This window comes from Lissotriton vulgaris, chromosome 5, assembly GCF_964263255.1.
Source record: "Lissotriton vulgaris chromosome 5, aLisVul1.2, whole genome shotgun sequence".
NCBI classification, from domain to species: Eukaryota; Metazoa; Chordata; class Amphibia; order Caudata; family Salamandridae; genus Lissotriton; species Lissotriton vulgaris.
Window position 1 is genome coordinate 1,772,789,426 of NC_141693.1, and position 22,025 is coordinate 1,772,811,450.

The 22,025-nt window shown below is 46.5% G+C and overlaps 1 protein-coding gene across 2 annotated transcripts in view; it reads right to left on the reverse strand.

Annotated features, from left to right (window-relative positions):
* The window catches only part of AOC3 (amine oxidase copper containing 3), a 211,842-nt gene that overhangs the window by 69,991 nt on the left and 119,826 nt on the right, over positions 1–22,025 (reverse strand). The window contains exon 1 of one of the 2 annotated variants that reach the window (XM_086924078.1): positions 15,722–17,349. The exons of the other annotated variant lie outside the window; for it this stretch is intronic. Within the exon in view, the coding sequence (XP_086780204.1) occupies positions 15,722–17,303 (1,582 nt within the window). The 5' untranslated portion in view covers positions 17,304–17,349. Of the gene's footprint in view, positions 1–15,721; positions 17,350–22,025 lie in introns of those variants that run through there. 2 annotated transcript variants of the gene reach the window in all.

Consider the following 22,025-nt stretch of genomic DNA (forward strand, 5'->3'; position numbering starts at 1 on the left):
GACTATGTGAAAATTCTGTGGCACGTTGGTTCTAAAACAAATGTTATCACCAAACATTCAGGGCACTTTGCACACGTTTTTACTGAAAGATACTCTTGGCCAGGAAAGGATGGAATGTTGCTGAAGCCTGCCCCTTTAAACTGCCTGATGATGGAGCTGAGGACTGTCTGCATCACCCTTGCACCATAGACCTGCTGCCCGAGCTGGAGGCACAACCTTCCTATCCAAACCTGCTCAAGTTACATTGTTCAAGTCATTCATGGCCATCACTTAGAAGTGAAAAGGGTGTAGTCAGTGATCCCAGCTACGGTAACCCACTCGCTCAATCCTGATACAGCTTTAATCCGTAACCCCGCAAAAAGTGACAATCTACCCTGGCGGACAACCTCCACTTCTGTACTCCCCTCCTCACTTTCAGGGAGCAGTAATCCCAGTGCTGGCCTTATTCAAATGGCTGTTTGCAAGCATCCTGGCATCACGTACTCTGTGTTCTAGGCATGCCTATACAAATATTTCATGTCACTCAAACATGCCTGTAGTGCTCTTCAAAAATATTTGCCCACCCGAAAGTCTCACTGAAGTGACACAAGGTATCCTGCATTCCCATTGTTTCATCAGACACATAGGACATGACTACAAGGAAGGGTGGATGAGTTGAGAAGATCGGTGACATTGAGTACAAGTCAAAACCAAGCACCACCACTGACTGTATAGCAGATGCCAATGACAAAGGCCTCATGGGTACAGGCAAAAGGAATCATGGTACAAGGTGCTGCAAAAGTCAGAACTCAGGGAAAGTGCTCTGATATGATCCATGGTACATGGTGGGAGGACCAGCCCTTGCCTCACTCTAACCAGATAATGGCGGCAATGAATTCGGCCACCCACGACCCAGCCCAGACTTGCCATCGATGACAAAGCAATGCAACCAGGTATTCCCTCCCTTTCCCACACCCTACACAGACGAGGCTGGACAGAGGGAACCACACAAACAGCACCGGAACGAAGGCAAGGAAGGCAAAGAGGGGGCAGAGTAGAAACATGTTATGTTATGTTATTAAACATTTGTATCGCGCACGGATACTCAAGAGTGTCCCAGCGCGGTTGGTAAACATAAGAGCAAAGCAGCGAAATTAGGTTAATTGATTGAAGAGGAAGGTCTACAACTGTTTCTTAAATAGCACGGTGTCCTGAATATTGCGCAGCTCCAGAGGAAGAGAATTCCAGGCCTCCACAGCCTTAACAGAAAGGGAACTACCCCCTAGCCGAACCCTAGGAAAGCGGGGAGTGGCAATCAGGCGCTGAGTAGCAGAGTGGAGATTTCTGCGAGGAACATAAAAGGAAAACCGCCTCTGGAGGTAGACCGGGCCTAGACCATGCAGAGCTCTATGAGCCAGAGTGAACTGGACTCGATGGACCACAGGCAGCCAGTGCAGGTCCCGTAGATGCTGTGTCATGCTTGTGCGCCCAAGGATCTGCAACAGAACCCTGGCAGCCGCATTCTGTATTACTTGTAGTTTTTTGACTGATACCCTGGGAGTCCAATATACAGAGCATTGGCATAGTCAATGCGGGACAGGATGAGTGCCCGAGCCACCATTTCCCTAGCTGATCTAGGTAGCAGAGGAAAGAACTTCCTTAGAGATTTTAGGATACCGAAGCACGCCGCCGCCAGTCGCTTTATTTGAGCGATAAATCTGAGATCCTCCCCAAACCAGATCCCCAGATTTTTTGCAAGGGGTGCCGGATGACTTAGGCTGGGGATAATCTGGCGGCCACAGAGTCTCCCTAAAGGGCGGAGGGAAGGAACCATAAAGAAGAACCTCAGACTTGCCCTCATTGCACTTCAGCTGTGCCCCAGCCAGCCATCCGAAGACAGCCGCAGGGCAACACTGGGCTGCTGTGGGGGACACCTCACTTTCCTTCCAATTGAAGAGGAGCTGGGTGTCATCCGCATAAGCTATGACTTTAGCACCCAGCTCCTCTGCGAGAAAGATCCGAGGTGTAATATAAATGTTAAAGAGCAAGGGGCTCAGAGTCGAGCCCTGCGGAACACCAGTAGCCACTTTCCGGGGGGTATAGGAAAAAGGTGGCATCCAGACCTGCTGTGTACGATCTTCTAGGAAGGATTTAAGCCACTTCCACACCCGGCCAGAGATACCAATGTGAGAGAGCCTAGAAAGAAGTTGTTGATGAGGGACCGTGTCGAAGGCGGCAGAGAGGTCCAATAAAATTAGGGCCGCTCTGCCGCCCCCGTCCAAACATTCCCTTATAGCTTCTGAATTTTCCACAAGAGCGGTCTCAGTGCTATATGATGCCCTAAATCCGGATTGAGCCGGATGAAGAGCACCAGACCACTCGACAAAAGTGGATAACTGCCTAAAGACTGCTTTCTCGCATATCGTGGCCACCGCCAGAAGAGAAATAGGGTGGTAGCTGGTAAGTGTGTCTGGGTCTAAGAAAGGCTTCTTCAGGAGAGATATAAGTTTAGCCTCCTTCCATACCAGGGGGACAATGCCCGTCTGAAGTGATAAATTTATAATAGCATTCACCTCCGGATTAACTACCTCTGCAACCCCTGCAAGCAGCCTAGCAGGACACGGATCAGTAGGGGACCCAGATTTAAGAGATAAAAAGATGGATAGAGAATCCTTCAAAGTAATCGGCAGAAAATCCATCAGTGGGGGAGCTAGCAGAGAGGGAACTGGCAGGCTCGAGTTATGGAATTCAGTCTGCCCTGTTCAATCAGATCCTACTGTATTGCCTGGATTTTATCAATAAAAAAGCCTGACAATTTCTCACACCACTCTGCTGAGACAGGCAGGTCCGTCCGCTCCGCACTGGAATTGAGGAAACTCTGTACAATGGCAAATATTTCCTTTGAATTATTTCTGGAGCCAGCAATGCGCTCTGCAAAGAATTGGCTTTTTGCCTCCTTGATAGCTGAGTAGTACCCCCTCTGAGCCTTTCTTAATGCTACTTTCGCCAATGGACAGTAATGTAATCTCCAGCAATGTTCAAGTTTCTTACAAGAGTGTTTTAGTTCTCTAAGATTGTTGGAGTACCAAGGTTTGGACGGCGCATTTCTAGCCCGCCTGCTAGGGAGGGGAGGGGTAACAGACTCTACGGTCTGGGAAATCCAGTTGGTAAAACTCTCTAAGGCACCGTCCAGAGTACCATTGGCAGTCGGCCGAGAGTTAGACAGGACCCTGCCAAAAACAGAAGCATCTATCTTCTGGGAGGGTCTGCTTTGAGAAGGCTTTTTAGAGAACAAAGGTTTGACAATGGACCAAGAGAACTGAATCAAAAAATGATCTGACCAGGGTATTTAAAGATTATGGCTGATAGATAAAGGAATGTTGGAACACACCAGGTCCAGGATATGGCCCTCAATATGCGTGGGGGGATTAGTCCGTTGGGTGAGTTGAGCCATTTTCAGAGTTCTTCAATTCTATCGTATCTGCCCCTAACGGGCAGTCAAAATGCATGTTGAAATCCCCCAGTAGTAGGGAGCTAGAGAAGCGTATGGCCCTAGGAACAATAATCTAATCGAGAGCTTTCAGAAAATCTCCAGAAGACCCAGGGGGTCTATATACAAGCGTACCGCCTAGAGTGAAGTGCGGGGTCATAGAGATAGAAAAATCCAGTATTTCACCCCCCTCAATTCCTGGAGAGACTTCATGGACCAAAGTCCAAGAGTCTCTAAACACCACTGCTAAGCCTCCACCCCTACCTACTTCCCTATCCACCCTTGTAATTTTAAACCCTCTGGGGATGGCCAGCTCTACCATAGGGGTAGAAGATTCATTAAACCAGGTCTCCGTCACAAACAGGAGATCGTACTGGTCTTCGAAAATCTGGGGCATGCTTAACAAGTGAGCCGGAGTTATTAAGCGCCGCCCGAATGAGGACGTCTGTGTGTAATTGCAATACTACTAACCATTTACGTTGTGCTATTCAAACTGATTGTTTCAGGGCTTGGTTATTTTTATAACTGCTCAACCAAACCAATTTTGATTGACTTAGAAAAATGAAAGACTGATGAAAAACTTGCAGGATCAAGTTTATGTCTTACGTGTGATACCCAACTGTCTGCAGTAGGTGCATACATCACTAAGCTATTTTATCATTATTGTAACTTCTGTCCCACACGTTATACAAGGATCCCTGTAACAAAAGCATTAAGCAACTAAGCTACCTTATTTACAGTATAAATCTAACATCCAACATTACATGTGCTCTGGTGCAGGCGCATTAACCCTCCAAGGGTTTGTGAGGGTTGAAACGATGACCATAGATTGAGCTGGCCTGTATTTTCATGCTAAGTCAGGAATAAAAATTGAAATATAAACTTAAAGCAGAAACTACAAAATGAAAACATTTTAAAGGTATTTTAGAGACGACGATTTTAGAGTGAATAAAGGCACACTGCTATATTAATGGCTACTAATGAGATTTATACAAACATTGTTTTTAAGTACCATCTCGTGACCCTTCCAGAACCCCAAACCATGCACAAATAACCTGTATTTTTCTCTGAGATAAGTGGCATCAGTCCAGTCCTGCAGATCTTCAACGAAGATGGGGATCAGAACTGGATGCTCACACGCAAGGTCACCTGCATAGAACCAATACTCAGACGAACCCCTTGGGCACCAACAGGCTGCTACTACATGGAAACAGAACAGCAGTTGCAAGTTTTACTCCCTCTCATAATTGGTGCAGCACACCATCAGCAGTGCAAGCGTCCCTCATATAACAGGTGCAGCTGGACATCAGCAGTGCAAGCGTCCCTCATATAACAGGTGCAGCTGGACATCAGCAGTACAAGCATCCCTCATATAACAGGTGCAGCTGGACATCAGCAGTACAAGCGTCCCTCATATAACAGGTGCAGCTGGACATCAGCAGTACAAGCGTCCCTCATATAACAGGTACAGCACACCATCAGCAGTGCAAGCGTCCCTCATATAACAGGTGCAGCTGGACATCAGCAGTACAAGCGTCCCTCATATAACAGGTGCAGCTGGACATCAGCAGTGCAAGCGTCCCTCATATAACAGGTACAGCACACCATCAGCAGTGCAAGCATCCCTCATATAACAGGTGCAGCTGGACATCAGCAGTGCAAGCATCCCTCTTACAACAGGTGCAGCTGGACATCAGCAGTGCAAGCGTCCCTCATATAACAGGTGCAGCTGGACATCAGCAGTACAAACGTCCCTCATATCACAGGTGCAGCTGGACATCAGCAGTGCAAGCGTCCCTCATACAACAGGTACAGCACACCATCAGCAGTGCAAGCGTCCCTCATATAACAGGTGCAGCTGGACATCAGCAGTGCAAGCGTCCCTCATATAACAGGTGCAGCTGGACATCAGCAGTGCAAGCGTCCCTCATGTAACAGGTACAGCACACCATCAGCAGTGCAAGCGTCCCTCATATAACAGGTGCAGCTGGACATCAGCAGTGCAAGCGTCCCTCATATAACAGGTGCAGCTGGACATCAGCAGTACAAGCGTCCCTCATATAACCTCATATAACAGGTGCAGCTGGACATCAGCAGTACAAGCGTCCCTCATATAACAGGTGCAGCTGGACATCAGCAGTACAAGCGTCCCTCATATAACAGGTGCAGCTGGACATCAGCAGTGCAAGTGTCCCTCATATAACAGGTGCAGCTGGACATCAGCAGTGCAAGCGTCCCTCATATAACAGGTACAGCACACCATCAGCAGTGCAAGCGTCCCTCATATAACAGGTGCAGCTGGACATCAGCAGTGCAAGCGTCCCTCATATAACAGGTACAACACACCATCAGCAGTGCAAGCGTCCCTCATATAACAGGTACAGCACACCATCAGCAGTGCAAGCGTCCCTCATATAACAGGTGCAGCTGGACATCAGCAGTGCAAGCGTCCCTCATATAACAGGTGCAGCTGGACATCAGCAGGGCAAGCGTCCCTCATATAACAGGTACAGCACACCATCAGCAGTGCAAGCGTCCCTCATATAACAGGTGCAGCTGGACATCAGCAGTGCAAGCGTCCCTCATATAACAGGTGCAGCTGGACATCAGCAGTGCAAGCGTCCCTCATATAACAGGTACAGCACACCATCAGCAGTGCAAGCGTCCCTCATATAACAGGTACAGCACACCATCAGCATTGCAAGCGTCCCTCATATAACAGGTGCAGCTGGACATCAGCAGTGCAAGCGTCCCTCATATAACAGGTGCAGCTGGACATCAGCAGTGCAAGCGTCCCTCATATAACAGGTACAGCACACCATCAGCAGTGCAAGCGTCCCTCATATAACAGGTACAGCACACCATCAGCATTGCAAGCGTCCCTCATATAACAGGTGCAGCTGGACATCAGCAGTACAAGCATCCCTCTTATAACAGGTGCAGCTGGACATCAGCAGTGCAAGCATCCCTCATATAACAGGTGCAGCTGGACATCAGCAGTTCAAGCGTCCCTCATATAACAGGTGCAGCTGGACATCAGCAGTACAAGCGTCCCTCATATAACAGGTGCAGCTGGACATCAGCAGTGCAAGCGTTCCTCGCTGACAGAAAAGAGCTAGCACTACATGAAATGAAATGAAATGAAATGAAATGAAAAGTGGAACTTATAAAGCGCACGTACACCTACGGTTTCTTGGCGCTGAGGTGGGAAGGCTAGCCAGTACAGATCGAGTGGGCTAGTTGTAGGCTAGTGAAAAAAGCCAGGTTTTCAAAGATTTTCTAAACTGAACATAGGATGGGAGGAGGCGGAGTGCAGGGGGAAGGGAGTTCCAAAATAGAGGAGCCTGAATGGAAAATCGCAGACCACTGTGTTTTTTACGCTTGAAGAGACCGGGGGTAAGAAGATTGTGACTGGAAGAGCGAAGATCACGCTGGGGAACATAACGGTGCAGAAGGGAAGAAATGAAAGAGGGACCCTGAGAGGAAAGAGCTTTGTGGATCAGGCAGCCGAGTTTAAAAAGGCTACGCTGGGCAACTGGGAGCCAATGAAGATTCTTTAAGAGGGGCTTGGTGTGGGTAGATTTTGGCAGACCATAGACCAACCTGGCTGCCTGGTTCTGGATAAGCTGGAGGCGTTTAGATTGATATGCTGGTATGCCCACGTATAGGGCATTCGCATAATCAATACGTGAAATCACGAGTCCCAGGATGGCCTGTACAAGACCCTCGTGAGAGAGGAGTCTGCTGATTTTGCGGATGCGACGTAAATGGTAAAAACAGGTGGATATAACTACGTTAATTTGTGCCCTCATAGAGAGGTCCTTACAGATGGTGATACCAAGGCTTTTAACAGAATCAACAGGGGAAGGAGGAGAACCAAGTGAGGGTGGCCAAAAGGTAGAGTTCCAGGGGTTACCGTGGGGTCCGGTGAAGACTAGCTCCGTTTTGTCAGGATTAAGTTTGAGATGATTCAAGCTCATCCAGGAGCTAATGAAGTTCATAACAGAATGGACATTTTGTGCAGAGGAAGGGGAAGGGTCAATACTGAAAATAAGCTGAAGGTCGTCCGCGTAGTTAAAAATAGTGACAGATTTGTGTTTAAGCTCTGAAAGGAGTGGGCGGATATAAAGATTGAAAAGGAGTGGTGAAAGTGAGGAGCCCTGCGGGACTCCACAGGCGGGATGTTTTCCCGCAGAGGAAAAAGGAGGAAGAGATACTGCCACTACATCAGCAAAACAAGCTTCCTGAATATAGCAGGTACAGCAGTGTCTGCCGCACCAGTGCAAATACCCTTACCTATTTTATGGGCATGCTTCAATATGATTGTGTGGATTGATAAGTGTATGCATGGCTGAGTGGGTGAGTGGTTAAAAATGGATGGGTAAGTGGGAGGTGAATGGCTGTATCAGTGTCTGAGTGGATGGAAGAGTGGGTGGTAGGATGGTACGGTGAGTTTGTGGGCAGTTGGCCGAGTGGGAAGCTTGATGGCTGGCCCATGAAGTTATGTTTGGATGAATGCTGAATTTGTGAGGATGGATGAGTAGTTGTCTGTGGATGGAGAATGTGGGGGAAAATATAAAGTCTGTGGTTTGATGGGTATTTGTGCAAAGGTGAGCAATGGACAGGTTGTGTGTCTATGGAGGGAATAATGTCCCCTTTGTCGATGAGGTTTATGTGTATATTTTTGGTATGTGGGTGGTTGTATATGTGGAGTGATCATGTGTATGTGCGCGGGTGCTGATGGATCCATGAACCTTCATGCTTCTGCATCTGGAGCTACTCTCCTAGGCACATCATGAGTAGTGATCTTGTAAGGCACTGATAATTGCAAGCTTAGCAACAAAGCACTGTGTATCACTGTGATGGGACAGCAACACCACCTACTACCATTGGCTATCCTGATACTAGAACTGAGGGGGGCCTGGCTTTTGTGCACTTATGAGTCATACACCACTGTTAGAAGATTCTGAAAGCATGCTGTTGAAAATGATCTCATCTGTGTCTCTGACACTGCCGACATGCATGTCCCAATTCTAAGATCACATACACACAGCGGTGGCTCCAACAAGTATGTTAACCAACTGGCATGTTTTCCGAGCGCTCTCTCTTTACAGTGCTTAGGGCTGACATAGCACAAAGAGCAAGAAGAACTAATCTTCTGTATGCTATGAAACTGTGAGTACCTGTGCATCTTTGCATTATGATTAAGGGTCCCTGGTTTCCGTTTTTACGGATTTTTACAGACAAATGCAGACAGAAAACAATGTGTTTTCTGTCTGCACTTAGTTTTAAAAGTGGATAAATACAGGAAATGTGCTTCTTTTAAGTGACTCTTCATGCTCTTTCATGAATTGTAGCCCAACAGCTGAGCAGATGGACAGCATGGGAAATTAAAAAACAAGATGACATTTCTTTAAAAAACTGCATGTTTCAATATACATTTGTGGCATAATGCTAATATTTGCCGGTGGATGTACTGTTATGTAATATTTGGCAACTTAAATAGCTAACACATGACAGACATCAAAGTATAAGTGTGCGTCTATCATTTAAATAAATACGTAAATGTAGTTTTACAGCTACATTTATGCGCAAAACACAAAATAAATATGGATAAGTACAGAAAAAATGGCCCAAAAAATAAATACCATAAAACCGGGAGCCCTAATTATGATTTTCATGGTAGTGCAGCATACTGCAGAGAACTGAAGAACCAGCATTCACTGCTGGAGCTTTGGGCCCCAAGCACCACACCCAAGGCCTGACAGGGGTACGAATCTCTGACACTGTTGGTGACTGAATCATCACTCATGGCAGTACACAGAATTGGAGTGATTGACTTCATCTAACATGTATGATCACAGGCAGAAGGCCCCAACTTTCCCTGCCAAGCATGACCCAACTAGGGAAATCTTCAAGGGCGTAACCCCCCAGGTACCCACCTGAAACCACGCCCATGGCCTTTCTCTTAATCCATGTTAATAGGAGGTTGGACGACCAACTTTTTATAACGACAATGAGAACTGGCTATATCTGTATGAAATTATCCTGGGAGAGTCAGGCTTATTGGGCGCTGGAATCCTTGCATCATTCTGGGAAAAGGCCCAGAGTATTGTCAAATAGGATGCTTAAAATAGAAGATAACCCACTGACCCAACATGGCCCGATCAACACTGAACCCTAACATAACCTCTTTTGGAACACAAAGAGCATTGTGGAGACACACCATTTATTTGGGCACCAACATGCTTCCAACAGCCCTTTCTGCGCCAAAATAATATAGATTGACATCCAAATCAATATATTAGACAGAACAGACAGCTCACACAAATCCAACAACGCACATTGATTGCACTGGCCTAGTAACATGCAAAAAGTGCCGAAAGCAGGGTGTTTCTCCTTAATGCGTCTCAGGCCAGCTGATTGAGAGCATGGCCAGACTATTGACACCATGCATACATTGTGCTTAAATCCTCGTTCTAAAAGTTGGAAAGAGGAATCAGGCGAAAATTGTGCACCCAGTAATTACTGCACTCTACTGTGGTGGCACTTAATGGGTTGCATCCATGATTCATAGGCCCTCTAGTCTGAACACAGCATGTAGTCATACAATCAGTACTCATAACCAGACTATAGTATGCAGGTAAAAAAAAACTTGCAACACCACACCAACCCAGCTCAATCAAATAAGCCAACAGATGGATAGTAACAAAATGTTAAATGCCAGCATTTGTAAAGCGCACAGCTACCTCCAACGGAAGTGTCCCGGCGCTGTCCGTATACCGCTTAGGAACCCTTCCTGGTTTTTCCCTGTGAAATGTCCACTCCTGGGCACCCCCAAGGTGGAGGCCAGGCATCCCAGCGCTGTTGGGGCAGTTGTGGAGATTAAGCAAGCTATTGCCCAGAGTTGCAGAGTGGGACCCATGCTTAGAATAGGCACGAGGCGAGAATTATCAGGTCCAAGGAAATTTGAGCCCAAGACCCGCCAAGGCAGGGTATTGAACCTTGGTCCCGGGCCAGACCTCTGCATCAGGGTCTGCCGCTCTAACCATTGAGCCACGCTTCTCTAGTAGGACCCATTTAATATGTTCAGTTAGTTTACACACATATAGACTAGCAGGGCAATGTGGAAGTGAAGTCACTCAGTTAACTTGTAAGTACCTTAGCTGGACCACCACCCACAATCAACCGTCTCACCATGGGCAACTCGCCTGACTTCCCAGGACTTCTGCGGAAGCGAAGATCTTCATCCCTCCCTCTGAAGCTAATCCTAAATTTCAGAAGAGACGACTGACCAGAGGGGCAAATTGGGATGGGAATAAAGAGCGAAGAGAGTAATGATTCTGGTGTAACTAGAGCTCCGGTGGAAAGAATAGCAGGTGCTTGTTTACTCTGATTCTCCTTTTTTTCCCATTCTTTTTACCAAACTTTGGCTGCTTTCGGCTCATTCCATCCACTCCCTATTTTAATGATCTTTTTCCCTCCTCTCACTCTCTGATCTATGGTGTCTCCCTCGCTCTTATCTGTTTTTAATCCATCTTTTGTCTCTCCTTATTTTTCCATCTTGCATCTCAATCTCTTACCACCATTTTTAGATCTGAATTAGAGACAGCTGCCGATCTATCTCCAGCCTCCTATAAACAATAAAAATCATAAATAAGCAATACATATATATTTGCAAGCAGGGGCTTTGTGTCACTCCTCTTCATCCATTGTTCTAGCTGACTGCTTGCCCTTTTTGCGTCCATCTACCAAAGTGCTCAGCCAGCATTGGAAATGGGTCAGCCCACATCCGCCATTGACTCTATTGCAGTGTGAATGACAACATTTACCCTAATCACATGCATGCATCTTCCTAGTGAGAAGTATACTTCAGTACTAGTGCTGGTGGGCCAGTGCTTTACTTGGCAATATTTTTTTCCATTCTTTAACCTTCTACATTGATTTTTAGTCAAAGCCAGTAGAGACATTTCCTTGAGCTAGTGAGAATTATATTTTCCTGTGATAGGCATTAAAACTAACAAGCATTGGAAAAGCCAATAGATTTCACCTATGCAAGAGCTATTGGCTTTGCCAATGTGTTTTAGCCATGTTGTACACCAGCGTAGCTGCTGTTTCACATGATTAAAAGTTAGTGGCATAGAGGAATGCAGTGTGGAATGTCATTGAGTGGAAGGGCAAAGAGTGGAATGGCAAGCAGTGGAGTAGAGTGTCGTAAAGTGGAGTCCCATAGAGTGTCTTGTAATGAAGTGGCATAGAGTGGAGTTGTGTAGAGTGGCATACAGTAGAGTGGTGTATAATGAAGTGGCATAGAGTAGAGAGAGGTGGAGAGTACATTGGTGCGGAGTGTTGCTAAGTAGGGTAGTGTAGAGTGCAGCAGCATAGAATTCAGAGGCGTACAATGCGTAGAATGCAGTGGCATAGATAAGAGTGTTGCATCGCAGAGTGCAGTGCTGTAGACTGCACTGGCATGTAGTGGTGCAGAGTTAAGTGTAGTTGCGTAGAGTACAGTGGCATAGATTGGAGTAGTGCAGATATGGCAGTGTAGACTGCAGTGGTGATGAATACAGTGGTGGAGAGTAGAGCGGCATAGAGTGCAGTGGCATGGTGCAGAGTAGAGTGGAGTAGAGTTGTGAGGAGTAGAGTATAGTGCCCCAGAGTGCATTGGTATAGAGTGCAGTGGCGCAGAGTGGAGTGCTACAGAGTCCAATGGAATGGAGTGAAACAGAGTACAATGGCATAGAGTGCAGTGGCATCTAGTGCATTAATATAGAATGCAGTATTGCAGAGTAGAGTGTTGCAGAGTGCAGTGGCGTAAAATGCAGTGGCATACAGTGCAGTGGCCTAGAGTGGCGTAAAGTGAAGTGGCATTGAGTGGAGTGGCATGGAATGCAGTGGCATAAAGTAGAGTGGTGCAGAGTACAGTAGAGTGCAGGGGTGTGAAATCACCTAGAGTAGAGTTGACTGGTGAAGAGTGCATAGGCATTGACTGTTGCAGAGTATAGTGGTGCTTCGTAGAGTGCAGTGGCGCAGATCAGACTGCAGTGGTGCAGAGTAGAGTGGTGCAGAGTTGAGTGGCAAAGAGTGCAGTGGCGTAGAGCACAGTAACATAGAGTGCAGTTGTGCACAGTAGAGTGGCAGAGAGTGCAGTAGAGTATAGTGGTGCAGAGTGGAGTGGTGAAGAGTGCAGTGGTGCAGAGAGCAATGATGCAGAGTAGAATGGTGTAGAGTTCAGTAGCATAGAGTGGAGTGGCACAGAGTAGAGTAGAGTGCAATAGAGGGCCATGGCAAGAGTGCAGTGATTACTTGTTTTAGAGTACAGTGAAGTGGCGTGGAGCGGACTAGTGCAAGGTAGAGTGCCGTGGTCTAAAGCAGAGTGTTGTACAGTGTAATGGCGTAGAGCAAAGTAGTGTAGAGTCCTGAGGTATAGAATGCAGCGGTGCAGAGTAGATTAGAGTGGCATACAGTGGATTGGGATAGAGTGCAGAGGCATAAAGTGGAGTGGTACAGTGTAGCGTGCATTGGCATAGAGCGCAGTGTTGCCAAGTGGCGTAGAATGTAGTGGCACAAAGTGGAGCTGTGCAGAGTAGAGTGGAGTGTTCTAGAATGGAGTGGTGTAGAGTGCAGTGGGGAAGAGTGCAGTGGTGTAGAGTAGAATGGCATAGAGTGCATTATCATAGGGTAGAGTGTCGCAGAGTAGATTAGAGAGGCAGAGAGAGCAGTGGCATAGAGTGATGCAGAGTGGAGTATGGCACATTGGTGCAGAGTTCAGTGGTGTGGAGTGGTGTAAAGTGGAGTGGTGCAGAGCAGATTGCAGCAGTGTGGAGTGGTATAGAGTAGCGTTGAGTGGAGTATGCATGGTGTGGTAGCATGCTGCCATTACAGACAAATCATTTTCAATTGAAATTACCATTATATTTACACAGACATACAGTTTTACTAATAAACTATACAGCACAGAAACAATAATGCGTGGAAATGGCGTCATGTAGTGTATTGATTTATGTTGGTCATATTAAAGTATTTGTTTTCAAAACACTTCAGAATTACCAAAAAAACTTGCTTCCTTTGTTCTTCCCTAATTCTGTATTATTCTGAAATACTTGCAGTTAATTTCAATGTTGTATCCTAGAAAAAAACCTTTCCTACCCCCAGTATCCAGCAAGATTGTCACACAAATCCTCTGACTTTAAAGTCCGAAATAGAAAAATGTATACCAAGCTCCACCGAAAGACAGAGCTTAACATTTGGCCTCTGTCTTTGAATGCACAGCAAATGTGACAAGATAAGAACAAGATGTACTGGTGTCCTTACAGAAAGGAGCACTCGTGGGAGAATACAAGGAGAGTAATGCAAACAGGCTTTAGTAATTGGGAGTGATTAACTCACACTGGACTGCCTAAATCAAAGAAAGACAGCAAATACAAAGCCAGAAAATGCGAATTACAAACCAAGAAGCCAATAGTGTGCAAAGGGTGGAATGCATTCCAAGGGAAGCTTTCTGAATGATCCCAAGGTGTAGGCATCGACCTAAAAAGGGTTTCTACACCCATTTAAAATACAGTTGCTTGCAACCAAGCCCCCGTCCTCTTCAGCTAATTTATTTAGATAGTTATTTTTTTCATTTATTGTTTCTTGCAAGCATATGGTCACCCCAGTTAGGTATCATGTTTTTATTTTCCCCTTCTTTTTATTTTTGTGCATATTTTAGTAATAAAAAGAAATTAATTACCATTACAGAACTTTCCCGTGGCTAGGGCTATGGGTTTTACCCATTCATGTTTTTATTTACTTCTTTAAGTCAGGTTAGTCAGATTAGGATCTTGATGGGGAATTTATCCACAGACGTTTACTCTAGTCATTGAAAATAGAGGTTTTAAAAAAAGAGAACTGCATACTGTAATCCACAATACAGTTTGTTCAAGTAATGCCAATAAAATATTTTTGCAAAATTATATATAGATAGATCTTGGTAGATGGGTCAAACACACTGCTCAACTGTCAAGAGCACTCAAGTGATCCACAGGATGTTTAGTAAAACGTCAAGAAGACTGGCCTTCTTTCATACATTGTAGCTTTAGTCTTTGTATCTTATTAACGGGTAAAGAGTCTCAGGGCCCTCAGTGAGTCAGTGATGGGAGCTAAAATACTTACCAGGGGCCGTATTACAAATACGGCTCATTTCCTGGTTAACACTGGGGCGCACCTTTCAAAAGGTGCGCCCCAGTGCTAACCAGGAAAATGCGCTGCAATATAGTGAATGCACTGCCCACAGGGCAGCCGCGAGCTCGCGCTGCCCTGGGGAGCACATTCAGGGGTAAAACGGAGAAGCTGCTTTCAAGCCGCTCTGTGTTTCCCTGAGAGTGGCAACCCACCTGCACTGTGAAGGGGGATTAGCGATCCCCTTGCAGGTGGGTGCAGTGAGTGTGCCTCCTGACAGCTTCTTTGCCTCTGCTCCCACATCTGCAATACGGCGCGGGCGCAGAGGCAAAGGGATTCCCTCATTTGCATGGAGCCATGCCCCCATGTAAATGAGGGAACGCCCTCTGAAGGTAATGCTGGCGCTTTAAGTGTGCCAGGGCTGTCAGTATTACAGAAGGGGACACACTAGTGTCTGTGGACCCTGGCCGTCCATCAGGCCATTTTAGCAACAAGATATCTTGACTCACAGCCACTGTTCACTAGAAAACTGGGAAACTTTTAACACTTTATGGCATGAGGGGGAACATTAAAAAGAGCAAAAACCCAAAAGAATAGCTAGGGATCACCAGCCTCCTTTAAAGCTAACATTGGCATCAGTTGTGAGAAGAAAGCTGAGAAAACATTCATTTGGCAATGATAACTCCAAGTAACATTGCCTGTACTAGTAAATTTGCATCCCACTCAAAACCAGTGCACATATGTGTGAATAAACATGGGGACACGGACATACTCAACATATGCAAAACACCTTTTTAGTCCACATGCCTGCATGTACATAAAGAGGACATGTGTTAACAAGAGACATGAAAAATAAAAATGTAACCAAAAATCAACATTTGATCTTGGCAAAATAGCTGGGAAATTAATTGAATATAAATTCAGAGGAGCAGTAATAGCACTCACAATGAGCCTAGTATTGGGAAAAACATTCTTGACCTCTTCTTTTGATTGACTACAAACAACCTCAAAAGCAAAACAGAAGCATTATGCATTTATTGGGCAGGCTATGTTTGCTATGTCTAAAGTATGGTAAAATAGAGTCTATCTTACCTCCAATGTCTAGGTCAACTTTATAATTGACAAAGTGGGTATGGAGCGTTCCCAAGGTGTGTTCGCCAACTCTAGACCCGAAATCGAGACCGTCAGCATAGAGGAAAGAAGAACTTATGTAGCCCGTGGCAGACACTTTGGCTTCAATCACTCCATTCTGGTAGAACATAAAGTCCCACACATAGTCATAGTTGATGAGTGTGGAAACGGCCCTGATTACCAGGATGGTACTAGGAAGTCCACCGTAATACATAGAATGCAAGTTGGAATAGTGCCGCCTCAGAGGTATACCTGCATTCTGCTCAAAAATGCATATCGAGTTCTTGACAGTTTCGGGAGTCTGGGATTCAATCATATGGTGGGTATCCACGTAGGTAGCTAAATAGGGGCAGTCCACTCCCCTGACCAGCTCATGCGCAAATCTTCCAATGCCAAAACTGCTATCTAGGTACCTGGTTACAAGTAAACCTGGAGCATTTGAACCATAGATTGCAATGGCCTCCTGCACACTCAGCTCGTAGACAACCCTCTCCCCCTGAAATCTTACATCAAAGAGTCGCAACCCAGAGTTGACGTGCTTTCCAAAGGCAAAGCTCCAGGACTGAAAGAACACTTGGTTGTCTTTGACACTGTAACGTGGGCCAGTGGGCTCATATTGGAAAGGAGTATTTGCGGCAGTGCCCCCTAAAGGATTCATGGAAGCAATGTCCATTTCAGGTGGTACTTTACCCATTTTTACAACCATCACTTTGCCTGCTTTATACTCCTCCTCCAGGTGAACCATATCGTTGAAATACTTGCCCTTGAAAAACACTTTGACCACTCTCCACTGGGACACATCTAAACTTTGATGGTCAACCAGGATTTCCAAGCCCACTGGGTGCAGGAAGAAACCGCTACCACTAACGTTATGGAAGAGGACAAACCAAGTTTTGCGGTCTCCAGATCGGAACCCCCGGGGGACCGTGGTGAGAGCGGCAAAGTTTGTCCCATCATAGTCATACGCATCTTTCAGGAAGGTAGGCAATTTGGCAAACTCTTTCTGGTAGATCAAAGAGTACATTTCCATGTACTCTTTCCCAATCACAGGTCTGCGGTAGTAGGGGAGCTGGTCTTTGTACTTCTGCAGAGTGATGTCTGAGTGGTAAGTTGGGTGAGGCAGCGGACCTACCACGTACTCCGTAATATTAGGTACTTGCTGTTTGCCGTAGAAAACCACCGCCAGCGCCTCTCTTTTTGGCTGCCGTCCAAGGTTGTCTAAATAATTCAGCGCATCTTGCTTTTTAGGGAGCACAACATCGACATAGTAAATGCAGTTGTCGGAGGGGTTTGCTTCTGCAGCATCTACTAAGTCACCGCCAAGGTTCTGCTGAAGGTAATGCACCACTTGCGATAACTCTGTAGGGCTGAGATCAGAAAAGATCACACCCTGACCAACTTGCTTTCCCTGTTGGCCAGTCTGCTTTTCCTGCGTGCCACTCTCTTTTTGCCCCCCGCCGTCTTGCGATTTAGGCCCCTTATCAGACACAACCACGCTGATCAGGGCCATAATTGTGACCTGGGCCAATATCACTCCCTTCATATTTATGTCGGTGAAGTAGACCCAGGGAAGCGAATTGAAAATAGTTGCTCCTGCGACCTGCCCTGCTCAGAAAGAGTGGATTACCACTGCATGTGCCGCTTATAATAAATAGGCACGGCAACTGATTTCGTAAGAGACAGGTGAGGTGGGGTGGGGAACGACATAAGCCAAAAAGGGCGGGCTCCAGTTTGGACAGCTTTCTTGTGAACCTACACAAAGGCCCCAGATTGTCTGCAAAGTCGGCTGCCTTGATCAGAAGAGGGCGGTAAGTTCATGTGAGGACTTGAGGGTGTGAGAGTGCGCTTTTGCACTGGATCCAGCCTGAAGCACTCATGGTGACCCAGTTAGAAAGTAACAACTTTTTGTAACCATTGGCAGGGGCGCAGCTTGGTCAGTAAGACTGTGGGGGCCGGGGGTGGGGGGAGGAGGGTCTAAGCTTTAGGTTTTCTGACACATAAAGGGCGCTTAAGGGCCGGTGGAAAGGGAAGGGAGTGGAGATTGTGAGGGGTACTTAAAACACAATATTTTGTAAAATAAACAGAGACAAGAGTGTTTGTGTAGGTGTTTTTGTCTAAGTGAGTATTTGAAAAATCCCCGGTGAAATCCGACAGACACCTTTTCACACCCGATAGAAAGCTCCTGTACCAAACGATTTCTTTAATAATACATTTATTAGGGGGATGCAACACCCCAAACACCCCCCTGAAGCTACGCCCCTGCCCATCGGACTGCATGTCATTATTCCTATGTTCTTTACCATCAAGTTGTCAACATCTTTATTGGAAGGGCACTCAAAACAAAACAAACTCATAAAAATGTAAAGCAGAAATGTGCATGAAAGCGAGGCTGGGTGCGAGAAACCCTTTCTAGGTTCACCCGGTCAGTGCAGCACCTTGTAACTCAGCAGATATACGTATTACCGTACAATATTGGAAGACACAACGCCTCCCTGTAATGGACTTTTAATTTTCTTAGAGTAAGGAGACCTAAAGAACCCAGGATTCCCAGATCCATACATGAGTAGCTCATCCAGGACAAGTTTTATAATGAGGTGAACAGTACTACAAGTCCCAGAATGCAAAGACCATTTCTGGACTGAATGAGCGCCATTCAGGCATGGGACTGGGAAACTTTGAAGCTCTCAGGTCCTCAGGGTAGAACTGAGAACGCAAAACAGCCCTGGCAAATGTGTTGGACCAGCCCCCCCTCTATGGGGTGAGGGGGCTTGTGCAAATGTAAAGCACTTCTGATTTTGTTACTGGGGGCCAATATTGCAGCACCGCTTCAAAACAGGCCCCCAGTTACAAAAGCGGCCTACACCACTGCAAAACCAGCCCCCACCCTTTCAGCCACCCGGGAAAACGCCCGATGCCCACTACAGCCAGTCCACCCCCGGTGGTCCCTTTTGAAGAGGCCTTAGAGGCACATCATGGCAATGACATGCCTTTGGCATCTGAGACCTGTTTCTCAACCAAGTGCCTAACGGACCTCATGAGCTTCACTTCGGGCTAGACGGTGGCAGTAGTGGTAGCTGTTTATTATTTCTACTTAGAAAAGGAAGCCATGCAAGGTAAAATCCACCATATTTCAAAGGTAAAATCACTTGGCATATTCTGTGGCATAACGCATTTGCAAAAAATATTGGGGGAGATTTACAAGTCCCTTGCACCAGTTATGCGACACTTTTCCCATGTTAAAAATTACGCAAAAGTGGTGCAAGGGCCTTGTAAATAAGCCCCATCATCATCTTTTTAAAATACATACAAAGAAAACAATCAATGTGCATATATAACTGTACAACAATATCTTGCTCCAGCTCATTGCACAATCTGCCTGCACCCTTCCCCCGAGTTAATTATTGTCATCCCTCCGTGATTCTGTCTGTATGGTCTCCAAATATGTCTATCACGCTGCAAGGGTATGGACAATGTGCCTCGCTGTCTTGAAAAGTAACATTGATTGCTAATGTTTTTGTCATTCAATGTGCACAGAGCAACTGTTTAACAAAAGATTCTTTAAAAAAAATAATATTGTCATCCCATGGAAAACAGGCGCAGCCGAATCCAGAGCATCCCAACAGGCAAAGTACCTTATGCCATATAGATATAAGGCACGTTGACCCCAGACTGTAGATAGAACTCCGACAAACCTGCTCTAATATACGGACACACACCTTCTAGCCTTGGTAGGCCTGAAATCGTGAGGTTTTGTAGTCATTTGGTCACATAGCAACTACAGGTGCCCTACTTTTTTCCTAAAGTGCAGGTACGCACAGCTAAAAAAATATTGAATCATTCTGTCAGGCACTAAAATTTTGCCTAGCTCATAAGAAGGTTACAATTTACAAAATTATCAAATAAAATGCAAATCATTTTAAAATCTCCTAGTGAATTATTTCAATACGCTTCTTGAAAATACTACTTTTACTTGAGCACCCTCCTCCCAGAACTCTGCTCTACTAGTGCTCCTATTTTGTTCCTGAGGCTTGATGGGCGCCCTCCCTTAGTAACCACATCCTGCCATTTCCACCCAGCAATAGTAGGACATCTAACCCAAATAACCTCTGTCTAAGAGCGTGGCCAAGATTGCGGCGAGATAGGATACTTTCTTCCACCTCTCCCGCCCGCCTACTAGAAGCATAAGTGGCCCAATAGTGGTCAAAACGCCGTGAGGTGACTCAAGATAACTTGCAGGGCACTAGGTCCAGCTGGGAAGATCACACTGCAGGCGGCTTGCCCTGAAGCGGTGACTCGCGGGAAAAGCGACTGCAGTCCACCGCCTGTCGCTGAGGTCCCAACGCTGAGGACCTGCAGCCTTGAATCCACGCGGAGGGCCCGACTTGCGGCCTATGAACACACTGAGCCTGAAGATCATCGCCCGGCCCGAGAGAAATGGCGGTCGAGTGAGCGGGGCCTGATGTTGCGGGCGTCCCGGACACACACTGAGACCCGGTAAATACCGGGGATGGTAGCAGTTCTGGGGCCTATAGATTGAGCTGCATAGCCCAGCAGTGTAAAAGGCCACGGCAGGCAGTCGAGCGAGGAGAAGCCCCACGTGGCCCTGACAAGGGCAGGGGCAGTACTGATGAGCCGGATGTGAGGAGAGGGGGCAATGTGAGGAGAGGGGCAATGTCCAAGCAGCTGGCCATGCAGCCATTGAGAGGATGGTATCCCCAACCGAAAGTGAGCCCCAGAAAGAGTTAACCTGTACCTCAGCTGCAGTCATAGAGGAATAGGGGCTCGGCAGCCCTACGCAGCCCCCCGAGTTCAGCCAGCTTGCAGAAGAGCAGCACCACCCCTGATCACGAGTGAAGCAGGCGGGGCGGCCGGTGGCCCATACAGTGCCTGAACAGGTCAGCCGGCTTGGAATCGGGTGCCTGGGGGTAAGTTCTTCCCATTGCATGCCAGCAGCTAGGAGATAGCGACTGAGAGATTCTGGGGACGTCTCGAATCTCCAGACTACATACTGGGACTCTTGGGCGCTCTGACCCCTACAGGGGCTGCGAAGTAGACGCAGTCCATTATGTCCACCAACCACATGAAGAAGGAACGGAACATCAAGGACATGCTCACCCGCCCGGGTGGGACCATTGCTGGGGAGGCACCCCAGACGTCAGAGAGCCCCCAGCCCCAGACTGGTCACACACCAGAGGAACCAGTGAAGCGAGGGTTCTTGGAGTCATTATTCTCAAAGCTCCGAGAAGACTTACAAACAGTCAAGAGAGACCTTACACTGGAGATCAAAGACATAAGGAAGTATGTGGGCTCACTGGGGGACCGGGTGGTGGCTCTGGAGGACAGAGGAGATGGCCAATCCAAAGAGATGGAGGCTCTCTGCCATGCAGTGCTTCACCTCCACGACCAACAAATTGACCTACAGGCCCACCTCGAAGAGCTCGGGAACAGATTGCGAAAAAACAACATTCGCATTCAGGGTGTGCCACAGAAGGCAGAAAGGGACGACATCTCGAACTACGTAAGAGCCCACAACATGCATCTAATTTCCTTCAGAGGTCAGACCCCGACCCTCTATCAGGACCTGCTATTCTATTCTATGGAAAAGGCATTGGTGGAAAAACGTTTTTTGAGAACCACCTTTTTCTTTTTTTCTTTACACCCCACTAACTAATCACCATCATCAACCAATGTAGAAAAAGGAAGAAGTTTGCAAGTTTCATGGAGATTCATCAAATAGTTATTAGCAAGGAAAAAATTGAGGAATTCCTATCACTGGGAATCCTAAATAACTACAGCTTCTCATATGTGTATGTGTAGTTGCATGTGTGTGTATGTGTATAATAGATAGATAGATAGATAGATAGATAGATAGATAGATAGATAGATAGATAGATAGATAGATAGATAGATAACAATTTAGTAATTTTCCGCTTACATCCCAAAGAGCCTTGAAGTAAGTGCTTTTATTAACAGGAACACTAAAGTATAGAAAAAAGTGATGATTGAATGCTTGAATTAATCTCAGCCACTGGTAATTACTCAGGGCCGCATCCCAATCCATCGTTACCTTGCACACCTTGCCACCTCGGTTTGGACCCAGCTATATCCAAATAAGACCTGACTTTGCTCCAAAGTGAACAGTCCAGCCCAAATTGCCAAGCCAGTTGAGTAACAGGAAGCCTATGTAAAGCAGGGAGACCAGGTGAAAACATTTCCATATTCTATGAGCATGAGCTTTCATGCACAGCAGTAATGCAATGACAAA